The sequence below is a fragment of the Tachyglossus aculeatus genome, chromosome 23 (genome assembly GCF_015852505.1).
Source record: "Tachyglossus aculeatus isolate mTacAcu1 chromosome 23, mTacAcu1.pri, whole genome shotgun sequence".
Classification (NCBI taxonomy): domain Eukaryota; kingdom Metazoa; phylum Chordata; class Mammalia; order Monotremata; family Tachyglossidae; genus Tachyglossus; species Tachyglossus aculeatus.
This window is the reverse complement of record NC_052088.1, coordinates 14,353,064-14,366,132: the sequence shown is the minus strand read 5'-3', so window position 1 is coordinate 14,366,132 and position 13,069 is coordinate 14,353,064. Positions and strand designations below refer to the sequence as shown.

General features: G+C 44.9%; 1 protein-coding gene across 1 annotated transcript in view; it reads left to right on the top strand.

The window, feature by feature from the left end:
- Positions 1–13,069, top strand: part of ARHGEF28 (Rho guanine nucleotide exchange factor 28) — a 265,840-nt gene that overhangs the window by 47,783 nt on the left and 204,988 nt on the right. Inside the window, exon 2 of the mRNA XM_038765447.1 lies at positions 10,165–10,312. Within this exon, the coding sequence (XP_038621375.1) occupies positions 10,165–10,312 (148 nt within the window). The remainder of the gene's footprint in view (positions 1–10,164; positions 10,313–13,069) is intronic.

Below are 13,069 nucleotides of genomic sequence, written 5' to 3'. Positions count from 1 at the left end.
CGGCAACATGTATTGAGACGGTCCCTACCCAACAACGGGCTCACAGTCTAGAAGGAGGAGACAGACCACAAAACATGTCAGAACAAAAAATCATCAGAACAAGTAAAATGAAAGCTATATGCACGTAATTAACAAAATAAATAGAATAGTAAGTGTGTACAATTAAAATAAATAGAGTAATAAATCGGTACAAATATATACAAGTGCTGTGGGGAGGGGAAGGAGGTAGGGCGGGGGGGATGGGGAGGGGGAGAGGAAAAAGGGGGCTCAGTCTGGGAAGGCTTCCTGGTGGAGGTGAGCTCTCAGTAGGGCTTTGAAGGGAGGAAGAGAGCTAGCTTGGAGAAGCAGCGTGGCTCATTGGAAAGAGCACGGGCTTTGGAGTCAGAGGTCATGGGTTCGAATCCCGGCTCCGCCACATGTCTGCTGTGTGACCTTGGGCAAGTCACTTAACTTCTCTGAGCCTCAGTTCCCTCATCTGTAAAATGGGGATTAAGACTGTGAGCCCCACGTGGGACAACTTGATCACCTTGTATCCCCCCACAGCGCTTAGAACAGTGCTCTGCACATAGTAAGCGCTTAACAAATGCCATCATTATTATTATTATTATTATGTGCAGAGGGAGGGCATTCCAGGCCAAGGGGAAGGATGTGGGTCCCGGGGTCGACGGCGGGACAGGCGAGAAGGAGGCACAGTGAGGAGGTGAGCAGCAGAGGAGCAGAGGGTGCTACCGCTGATGTGGCCACCTTCGGCACTGATTTATCTGATCCTCTGCATTTATGTACCAGTTTGTGTTTTTCTTTGTATATTCAATTATTTATTCATGTATTTAATGCTGATGGGGATGCATGCACCTCAATCAGTCAATCAGTGGTATTTATTGACTGTTTTGTGGTGTACAGAGCACTGCCCTAAGCGCTTGGGATAAGTATAATGTAGGAGAGTTGGTAGATGCGCTCACCGCCCTCAAGGAGCTTACAGTCTTCGGGGAGATGGGAGCTCTTGCGACCACCTTCCGCTCCTTCTATTTGTAAGTCATTTTTGTCTTATCTTCCCCCATTAGTTTGTAAGTTTCCCTGAGCAGGAAGCGTGTATCTTGCTTCTGTTATACTCTCCCAAGTGCTGAGTACCTTGTAGTGCTCAGTCAGTTCCACTGATGGATTAATATCCAAGGTGATACATGGCAACAGCTACAGAGTTACTTGGAATACAGCGGTATCCAAGCAATGTGGCCTAGTGGAAAGAGCATGGGCCTGGCAGTGAGAGGACCTGAGTTCTTAAACTTTGCTTGTTGGGTGACCTTGGGTAAGGCACTTAACTTCTCTGTGCCTCAGTTTCCTCCACTGTAAAATGGGGATCCAATACCTATTCTTCCTTCTTGGACTGTGAGCCCCATATGGGACCTGATTATCTTGTATTTACCTCAGTGCTTGTTACATAGTAAGCATTTAATAAATGGCATAAGTATTAATTATTATTAACAGTAGCTTGCCCCTTCCCTGTTGAGTCATTTCCTACTGTCTACCAGGATTTATTTCTTGTTCTTAATTCCTCCTAGACAGGAACTTCATATTAGTATCCATTTGAAATTGGGTGTGCAGTCTTCAGTGTGCTCTTTTGTGGTTCCTTCTCCCAAGCAGAAAGTTGAAGAGGCACTTTGGTTTCCAGCTGATGCCAGATACCTGTCTCCGTGTTTAAGACCCGAGCTCTTTCTTCTAGCTCTCCGCCTTCGGGCAGGGCTACATTTCTTTTTAAACTTGGGAGATTTAGCTCTATTTGACCAAGAACTTTTAAGGGGCTCACATTTACACAAAGAGGAGTAGCTTGCCTGCCTCAAAGCCCTCTTTCGTTGGAGCTAGAGGGAGTAAACTTTTCTTTTTCATTTACTTTGTTTTTCCTCGACTGTATTTAGAAAGTTACCAAACTGCTGGGGGTTTAAAAGTCAGGCATTGTAGAAAGTAATGTGCGTATGAAAAGTTCCCTTCTATGTTTCTCAAAATGGTGTTACTTCTGCTAAGGCTATGTTGCCACCAAATGGCCTGCACATTACTTTCCACAGCATCTAGTCTGTGGAGTCCCCTCTTTCCACCGTCCCTCCTTCCCACCTTTTTATTTTCTTTTTGCCTCTCCCATAATGCTTTAAATTTTGAGCCCTACTGTGTGTAAGCGCTTTGAGGACGGGGGCTACGTCTTCTTCCTCTTGCTGTACTCTCCCAAGCACTTAGTACAGTGCTCTGCACACAGTAGGTGCTCAATCGATAGGATCTGCCAATTGATAACTGCCAGCAGGAGTATGAAATTGGAGACGCCGGCAGTGCATCGCTCTCACATGCTGTTTCCGCTTAGATTACTCAGAACCAGGGTTTAAAGTGCTCGTATTGTTGGTGCAGAGAAACAGGAGTCAGTCCTAGTGAAGAAGTGAAGGGGAAGTGATGGGTCTGGGAGGGATGTGGGGCAAGATGAGGAGGCATGGCCTAGCTTTCCTTAGAGAAAGCTCCAGCAGTGGCTTCGTCCTCTCTCCCCCAACATGTGGCGTTTGGTTTTCCTGTCTCAAGTGCCTCTGCCCTCTCATTGGCACTGCTCCATCCTTCCCATCCCCTTCCAAAACCTGGCAGACCACAAATCTCTCCTCTTTAAAACCCTCCTAAAGTCCTTCTTCCCCCAGCAAGCCTTCCCCATCTAATTTCCCAGCATCCTAAGCAGTATAAACACATCAACCAACTCCCCTTGTGAAGTTACTCCTGTGCATCCTTAGTACGTGTATGTATGTATAATAATGATGGCATTTATTAACCGCTTACTATGTGCAAAGCACTGTTTTAAGCGCTGGGGGAGGTTACAAGGTGATCAGGTTGTCCCACAGGGGGCTCACAGTCTTCATCCCCATTTTACAGATGAGGTAACTGAGGCCCAGAGAAGTTAAGTGACTTGCCCAAAGTCACACAGCTGACAGTTGGTGGAGCCGGAATTTGAACCCATGACCTCTGACTCCAAAGCCCGTGCTCTTTCCACTGAGCCACGCTGCTTCTCTTATAATGAATATATGTATTCAAAGATTTATTTTGACCCCTGTAATTGTGGATGTTTTTATGTTTGTCTCCCCCATTGGAGTGTAAGCTCTCTGTGGGCAGGGAACAAGTCACTTCTTTATTCTGCACTCCCCAAGCACCTAATACAGTGCACCACACCAAGTGGGTGCTCAGTAAATACGACTGCTTCTACTAGGAGAGGACTGGATTGATAGTAATCTTCTCCATTAACCACATAGAACAGCTTCTCCTGGCATGAATCCCTTCATGAGCAACTTTGTAAGACACTGGTTAGGGACAGGCACCCTTAGCTTCATTTTTCTCCTCTGGGTGCTTGGTTTTGTACATTTTTCCTTTTCCTTCACCAGGAGATGATCTAATTTTGGCTTCATTGATACTGTCCTCTCCTGGTTCTCCTTCTGTCTTTCTGGCTACTCCTTCTTAATCTCTTTTGCAGGCTCCTTCTCTGTCTCCTACATTCTCTCAGTGGGAGTTCCTCGGTTCTGGTTCCCTTCTATTCTCCATCTAAATCCGCTCCTTTCAATTGCCATCTTTACGTGGGTGATTCCCAAACCTACCTTTCCTACCCTAACCTTTTGTCTTCTCTGCAGGCTTGCATTTCCTCCTGCCACCAGGACTTCTCTGGATGTCCCACCGACACCTGAAAGTTAACATGTCCAAAACAGAACTCCTCATCTTCCCACCCAAACCCTTTCCTCCCTCCAACTTTCCTGTCACCGTGGACAGCAACACTATCTTCCTTTCTCTCGAGCTCGTAATCTTGACATTATCCTCGTCAACTCTCTCATTCAATGCACATATTAAGTCTGTCACCAAATCCTGTCAGTTGTGCGTTCACAATGTTGCTGAAACGTGGCCTTTCCTTTACATTCAAACTATGCTGATCCAATCACTTTTATCCTGCTCACTGACCTCCTGCCTCCCATCTCTTTCCACCCCAGTCCTTATTTCACTCTGCTGTCCAGATCTTTTATCTGAAGAAACTTCAGTCCGCGTCTCCCACTCTTCAAGAACCTCCAGTGGTTGCCCATCCACCTCTCCGTCAAATGGAATCTCTTTACCGTTGGCCTTAAAGCCCTCAATCAGCTCATTCCCTCCTATCTTATCTCGCTGATTTCCTACTGCAAAGGGGGCCACACACTTTGCTCCTCCAAAGCTAACCTACTCACTGTACCTCAGTCTCATCTATCTCCCCACTGACCCCCACCTCCCCATATCTGGCTTCTGGCCGAAACTTCCTCCCCTTTAATATCCAACAGACCACAACTCTCCCCACCTTCAAGCCCTCCTAAAATCACATCTCCTCCGAGAGGCCTTCCCCAACTAAGCCCTCATTTCCCCTACTCCCTCTCCCTTCTATGTTGCCCTTGCACTTGATTCTGTACTCTTTTAGCACTTGATATTCACCCCATCTGTATTCATGCAGTCAGTCATATTTATTGAGCACTTACTGTGTGCAAAACACTGTACTAAGTACTTGGGAGAGTACAATACAGCAATAAACAATTGCATTCTAGAAGGGGGTAGACAGACATCAAGCCCTACAGCACTTACGTACATATCCATAACTTATTTTTATGTCTGTTTCTTCTCTTAGACTGTAATCTCCTTGTGGGCAGGGAATGTGTATACTAACCATATTGTACTGTACTCTCCCAAGTGTTTAGTACAGTGCTCTGCACACAGTAAGCACTCAATAAATACCATTGATTACTTTACTCAGTGCTTGGCATATAGTAAGTACCAGGAGGGTTTGGAACATTGTCTGAGAAGAGCAGTGGGGTGAACAAGCGGCAAACGTCCTTTCTGTTTCTGCAGAGATATTGTTTCTGCTAGTGATATCGGGAGATGCATAGAAAATTCAGTTGCCTAAAACCAAGAATCAGGTGAAGCTGGGGCATTGAAGAGAGCTACTTAGAATTCCCAAAATCGAAATTTGACTGTGACTTCAAGGTTCAAACTCTTTAACTAAAATTATCATGGGCTCCTTGGTATTCTTGACCCAAAACTGGCAATTCCAGCAGCTTAATCTCTTCTGAGTTACAACAGAACTGCATGATTATTCCCATAATGTACTCCTTCCTGATCAGCTTTTTTAGTGTTTTTGCCTTCCCTGAGTGAAGCTGTTCTTCCTTGCTACATCTCATCCTCCTCCCCTCAAAAATGAAGCAGCCTTTTCCGTGTTTTTCTGCTCTCTCCTTGTCTATTTCTCTCTCTCTTTCACTAAACATATTACCATTGTGGAATATTTTTTCAAGCTCTGGATTAATCCAGTCTTGGTCATTAAACTGTGGGTTTAGTTCTTGTTACCTCTTGAAATGAGGCTGCTTCATCCTGTGTAACCCTTCCTGGGATCATTCATTGGCACCTACAATCAAAAGCATGGTATAAGCACAATAGAAATATCAGGATTATATTGTATGTGTGTGTCTGTGTGTGTTTTCAGCAAGAAGGGCTGTAATTAAACTCTTTCTGAACATCCTTGTTCTGCTTCACCCAACCAAGTAAAACAGTAATAAGATAGGTGTTTTGGATAGATGCGGATCAGATACCCGAGAGACTGCGATCTTTTTATGCAGCTTGTTTCCTATTAAAAAAAAAACACAAAACATTCAGGCACATGTCAGGACAATTCTCTCCATGGATAATTAACAGTCACTCTAGCAACGTGGAACTGGGCTAAAGCAAGCTGTTCTTCCTTTTTTAGGAAATGGAATTTCATCAAAACTTCCTCCCTCAGTCATGTTGGACATTTGTTATTGTTTTCTGCTTTTTCAGATCCCTTTCCTGTAGTTTTTGAAGCTATTGTATGGTGGATTTTTCTTGGCTCCTTGCTCTCAATTGATTATATAAAAAATGGATGGGTCTCTCTGGGAACTGGAGGTGGCTTTGGAGCATGCAATCAGAATCAAAAATTCTAACTTAAGCTCGGAAACAACCCAAAGAAACCTGTAAAGCATAAGAAAAAACATTGTGGGGGAATTTTGAAATTGAGCTTATACATGTTCCACAGGGTTAGATAGTTGGGTTTGAAGAGATTAAAGAGTAGCGTGGCTTCCGGAAAGAGATGCTGAAGCAGTCAATCAATCAATCAATTGTATTTATTGAGCGCTTACTGTGTGCAGAGCACTGTACTAAGCGCTTGGGAAGTACAAGTTGGCAACATATAGAGACAGTCCCTACCCAACAGTGGGCTCACAGTCTAAAAGAGTGGGCTCACAGTCTAAAAGGTGGACTCACAGTCTAAAAGGTGGGCTCACAGTCTAAACGGTGGGCTCACAGTCTAAAAGTCTGAATCACAGTCACAGTCTGAATCTGATGTTGCTTTTGTCTTAAAGGCTGGGTCGTGTTTGATTTAAAGTTTGTTACCTGCCTTGAATTATCCCGACCTGTATCAGGTGAAGGTTTGCGCAGTTTGCAACCTGGTTTCATGCCTCTTTCCAATCTTTACTTCCCTCAAAGTCAGAATAAAGGGCTGAGGAAATTGCTGAGTATGAGTTTGTGTTTGGTTCAGGCAAGTGCCAAAAAGCTTAAGCTCCTCTCTGCACCTGACTAGCTTCTCTCTGGAGCCTCGCCAGGTGGGTCACCCTTTCCACCACTTTCCTTCCCACCCTTTCCACCACTTTCCCTCCACTTCCTCAACTCCCACAGGCGTCCCCCTTCTTCCCCACCCTGGGAGTCCCTCCCACTCCCCAAGGGCCCCGCTCTGTCGGGACATTTATGGCTGAGGGGAGGGAGAGTTCACCAGTCGCTTTGTAGAATGGATAGGCAGGTTCATCCACCTTTCTTTTTCCTCCATCTCCCGCCTGTTGATTTGACTTCCTCAAGTTTCTCTCCTGGCAATTTATTGATGTTTTGCCTGTTTGTTTGCCTCCATTTCTTGAATGCTAATTCCCAGAAGCATCTTGAGTTTCCAGGGTGGGTGGTCCTGTCCCTTTAATAATAATAATAATAATGGTATTTATTAAGTGCTTACTATGTGCAAAGCACTGTTCTAAGCGCTGGGGAGGTTACAAGGTGATCAGGTTGTCCCACAGTGGGGGGCTTACAGTCTTAATCCCTATTTTATAGATGAGGTAAGTGAAGCACAGAGAAGTTAAGTGACTTGCCCAAAGTCACACAGCTGACAATTGGCGGAGTCAGAATTTGAACCCAAGACCTCTGACTCCAAAGCCCATGCTCTTTCCACTAAGCCACGCTGCTTCTCTAATCCTTCTAGGTTAACATGCCTTGGATGTTGCCGACTTGTACTTCCCAAGCGCTTAGTACAGTGCTCTGCACACAGTAAGCGCTCAGTAAATACGATTGAATGAATGAGTATCCCACAGTTGTGGAAGGGTTTTTATTTTTATTTTTTTTTAATAGTATTTATTAAATGCTTACTATGTGCCAGCCACTGTACTAAGTTTTGGGATAAATACACGCTAATCAGGTTGGACACAGTTCATGTCCCATGTAGGGCTCACAGTTTTAATTCTTCATTTTATGGAAAAGGGAACTGAGGCACGGAGAAGTAAAGTGACTTTCCCAAGGTGTCAAAGCAGACGTCTGGCAGAGGCGAGATTAGCACCCAGGTCCTTCCGACTTCCTGGACCGTGCTCTTTCTATTAGGCTGTGCTGCTTCTCAGAGTAGTTGTAGCATGAATTGAGCATCCACTGGGTGCAGTACATTGTAGTAGGTGCTTGGGAAATACAGAAAAAAGAGGGACAAGTTCTCTGTCTACAAGGAGTTTGCACTCTAATGGGGTGTCAAACATCAAAACACAACTAAAGTGGTCAAAACCAAATAAATTAAGCGGACCCATAGGCATTACTACTGAGGAGACTGTAAATGCTAATCAGTTCATAAGGGCTAAAATTAATTGAAGGGATGATTTGGCTCAGGGTACTGGAAAATTAATCGGGGTAAGCTTGTTGATGGAGGCGGGATTTTAGGAGGGATTTGAATGAGGAGTAAGTTGTGGTCTTTATGATTTGGGGAGGGAGGAGGTCTAAGCCAGGAGACCAGCGTAAGTGAGGGGATGGGGATGGAAGATAATAATATTTGTTCAGTGCTTTTTGAGTGCCAAACACTGTATTAAGCTCTGGGGTAAATACGAGATCATCAAGTCCCACATGGGGCTCGCAGTCTAAGTAGGAGGGAGAACAGGTATCAAATCTTTATTTTGCAGATGAGGAAAATGAGTCCCAGAGAAGTGACTTGCCCAAGGTCACCCAGCAGGTAAAGTGGTGGGACTTGGATTAGAACCCCAGTCCTCCGACTCCCAGGACTGTACTGTTTCCACTAGGCCATGCTGCCTCTAAGCGAGATACAGCATGGGGGGAATGAATATGGTGAGCTGGGGAATAGTAGGAGAAGATGATGATGATGGCATTTGTTAAGCACTCACTATGTGCAATGCACTGTTCTAAACTCTGGTGTGTGTGGGGGGGATACAAGGCGATCAGGTTGTCCCACGTGGGGCTCACAGTCTTAATCCCCATTTTACAGATGAGATAACTGAGTCACAGAGAAGTTAAGTGACTTGTCCAAAGTCACACAACTGACAAGTAGCGGAGTCAGGATTAGAACCCATGACCTTTGGCTCCCAAGCCCATCCTCTTTCCACTGAGCCATGCTGAGCAGATAGGTAAGGTGGGACCAGGTGGAGGAGAGCCAAATTTTTGCTTGATGCAGGGAGATGAGAGGAGAGATGTGGACTGAGCACACTTTGGGAAAATGAGCCAAGCAGCAACATATGGTACAGATTGGAAAGGGAAGAAAAGAAGGTCACACCAGGATTAGAAAGTTTGTACTAACTCAAAGAAGAGGGAGTCTTGGGGTGGTGAATTTAGTGACATTAGCCAGTAGGAGAGCAGTGAAAGGAAGTAAGGAATAAATCTCTAATGGTTTCCCTTTCCACATGGAGCACAAACTCCTGAACATTAGTTTAAAGCTCTCACGCATTTCTCTCCCTTTTATCTGCTGTATTGTGCTCTCCCAAGCACTTAGTACAGTTCTCTGCACTTAGTGAGTGCTCAGTAAATATTATTGATTGATTATCGGTTCCCTTCTCCCACTAAACCGTAACTCATACTCGTAGTTCTTCCCAAGTTCACCTCACTGTGTCCTGTTTCTGACTCTGACCCTTTACTGTCACTTCCTCCTGTGTGGAATTTCCTCCCTCTCCAGATCAGCCAGTTTATTCTTCATTTCTTCCCATCTTCAAAGCCCTTCTGATTCCCACCTCCAGGAGCCCTTCCCTGCCCCTCTCCTTGTTGATGTTCACTCAACTACCACCCTAAACTCTTACTTTTATACGCTTTCTATTAGCACTTGGGCATATTCTTGATTTTTCACGTTGACTTGCATTCATTCAATGATTCTGTACTTCTGTACTACTGTCAAAAGCAGTAGCCTTTCTTTCTATCTCAATCTCCCAATTATGTATGAATAATTTGGGCCTGTCCACTTAGAGCATAAGCTCTTTGAATGCAGGGACTATCTCTTATTCAGTGGCACTTTCCCAGCGAAGTGCTTTGCAAAAAACAGGCACTCAGTATGTATTACTGGTGAACTGATTGGTTGGAAATGCGAGCCTTTTAAATACTCAGAAATGGCCTGCATAGGCAGTGTGGTCTAGTGGAAAGAGCTTGGACCCGAGAGTCAGAGAACCTGGGTTCTAATTCTGGCTCTGTCACTTACCTGCTGGGTGACTTTGGGCAAATCTCATCTCTGTGCCTCAATTTCCCTATCTGGAAAATGGGAATTCAGAACCTCTTCTTCTTCTTACATAGACTCTGAACCTCATCTGGGACCTGGTGATGTTGTATCTACCCCAGTGCTTAGTACAATGCTTGGCACATAGTAAGTGCTTAACAACTACCACTGTTATTACCCTGGCTCACAAGTCGGACCATCACTCCCTGCTAGGAGGCAGATATAAAAATCACCCACCCATATATAAATTTCCCATCTCCCAGAAATATGATTTTTGGGCAGAGCATAGGTAATATTTAGACTACGATACTGGGGATTGAATTTTGTTAATGCCATTTTTAGCTGTAGGAACATTTTGTTGGCAGCTGAGCTAAATGAGAATGTGTAAGTCTACAAGTAACTTATTCTCTTTTCAGGGGCAGGTGACTGTATTTGCAAAGTTCGGCAAAAATGTTTATCTCCCTAAGGATGCTGAATTTTACTTCATTTATAATGGGTCTCATCAGAGACATGTAATGTTTGCACGCCGCGTGGGCAATAATATTCTTCAGTCGACGGTTCCAGGTAAGCACTGCCCCTCTGTTTTTCTTTTACTTCTGTCTTTTTTCTTTTTTTTCTTGGAATGTCATTTATTTATTTATATTTCTTTATTATAGTCATGTGTTTCTTCCTGACTAGACTGTAAACTCCTTATGGGCAGGGAATGTGTCTCCCTAATCTGTCGTATTCTCCCAAGTGCTTAGTTCAGTGCTGTGCACACAGTAAGTGCTCAATAAATGTGGCTGACTAATGGAAAGAGCATGGGACTGGAAGTCAAGAGACCTGTGTTCTAATCCCAGCTCTGCCACTGTCCTGCTTTGTGATCCTGGGACAGCCATGTAACCTTTCTGAGGTTCTCATTTTCCTCATCTGTAAAAATCTATCTCATCTACCCCTCCTCTTAGACTGGGAACCTTGTGTGGGACAGTTCCATGTCCAAACTAATTTTCTGTACCTGCCCCAGGGCTCAGCGCAGTGCTTCAGCATGTAGGAAGTGCTTAATAACTACCATAATTATGGTACTCTTTTTGTACTCTTTGTGCGGAGGAAATATTTCTGCCGATGTTTTCCTCTCACGGTCCTCAAACGGGAAGCACCCTAGAGAAAAGGGTGCTGCTTTAAGCCAAAGGGCTAGGAAGGGTGCTCGGGACCCCACTTATTAAGAATGGTCTGACTTTTGATTTGATTGGAATACTAGCTTTAAAGCTAATTTCTGGGCCCACGAGATCAGCGGTGTCAGCCCTGGAAGCACCTCTAAAATGCAGCTCTGAAACAATGAGAGAGCAGTGCAGCAGCAATATGGCTTAGTAGGAAGAGCCCAGAGCTTGCAGTTAGGAGACCTGGGTGGTGTTTTTTTTGTTGTTTTTTTTAATGGCATTTATTAAGCGCTTACTATGTGCAAAGCACTGTTCTAAGCGCTGGGGTAGATACAAGATAATCAGGTTGTCCCCCGTGGGGCTCACAGTCTTCATCCCCATTTTCCAGATGAGGGAACTGAGGCCCAGGGAAGTGAAGTGACTTGCCCAGGGTCACACAGCTGACAAGTGGTGGAGCCGGATTTGAACCCACGATCTCTGACTCCAAAGCCTGTGCTCTTTCCACTGAGCCACGCTGCTTCCCCAGCGCTTAGTACGGTGCTCTGCACACAGTAAGCGCTCAATAAATACGACTGAATGAATGAATGACTTTTTTTTAATGGCATTTAGTAAGCGCTTACTATGTGCAAAGCACCGTTCTAAGCGCTGGGGAGGATACAAGGTGATCAGGTTGTCCCACGGGGGGCTCACAGGTAACTGAGGCCCAGAGAAGTGAATAATAATAATAATAATAATAATAGCATTTATTAAGCGCTTACTATGTGCAAGGCACTGTTCTAAGCGCTAGGGAGGTTACAAGGTGATCAGGTTGTCCCACGTGGGGCTCACGGTCTTCATCCCCATTTTACAGATGAGGTAACTGAGGCTCAGAGAAGTTAAGTGACTTGCCCAAGGTCACACAGCAGACATGTGGCAGAGCCGGGATTCGAACCCATGACCTCTGACTCCAAAGCCCGGGCTCTTTCCACTGAGCCACGCTGCTCAGTGAAGCTGCAAGTGAAGTGACTTGCCCAAAGTCACAGAGCTGGCAATTGGCGGAGCCGGGATTAGGGTTCTAGCCCTAGCTCCATCATTTGACCACTGTGTGCTCTCAGCACTTAACTTCTCTGTGCCTCAGTTTCTTCCTCTGTAAAATGGGGATAAATTGCCTGTCCTCTCCCCACCTTTTGTATCTCAATGTAATTACTGTTGAATTCCTTAAAGCATTTATTCTAAACCAAGCACTGTGTGAAGAAAATCAGGTGGAACAGAATCCCTGCCCCCCTGGGGTGCTTAGGTCTATAAGTGCAGTATTCCAGGTCTTTGCTGCTGTTATATCTTGGGTCCCCTGCTGAGATTTTTCCTAATTCCCTCATCACTCTCCTTGGTCCTTTCCTTTATTTTCTTCTGTGTTTTTTAATGGCATTTGTCAAGTGCTTACTGTGTATTTGACACTGTGTCTGTATTGCATACTGTACTATGCTCTGGGGTAGATACAAGCTAATCAGGTTTAGAAGCGTCCATGTCCCACGTGGGGCTCACAGTCATCACCCCCTTTTTTCAGATGAGGTAGCTGAGCACAGAGAAGTGAAGTGACTTGTCCAAAGTCACACAGCAGACAAGTGATGGAGCCAGAATTAAAACCCAGGTTCTTCGGACTCCCGGGCCTGACTCTATCCATTAGGCCATGCTGGTTTTCCTCCTGCTGTCGTGTCTGGTGGACTATACTTTCTTCTCTGCCTACCTTTGGTTCCTTCTCCTCCTCCTTGCTCCTTCTTTCTCCTCCTTCTTCTTCTCTGCCTCCTTCTCCTCACACCCCTCCTGTTCCTCCTCCTCCTGGCATCTGCACTCTGTTTCTTTATTCTATGTTTTGTTCTATAGTAATGAAAACCCCAATTCTTCCCTAATAGCAAAGCTTGCAAATACATTTTTTTCTTTTACTAATAGTTTGCTTTGAACACCCACTGGATACAATGCATAGAAACAAAAAGTAGAAACAAAATGACACATTCCCTTCCCACAGGGAGCACACACTCCAAAAGAGGAGGCAGACATAAAAATATTTACAATTAAAGATGTTTGGGAGATGGATCTCCCAAGACTCTTTTCCTAAAATCAGTTGACGGCTGCTCAAACTTGATGGTCAGCCCCTTGAGGGCAGGGACCATTTCCTTGCCACTGATATCCCATTATCTTGCCAACACAG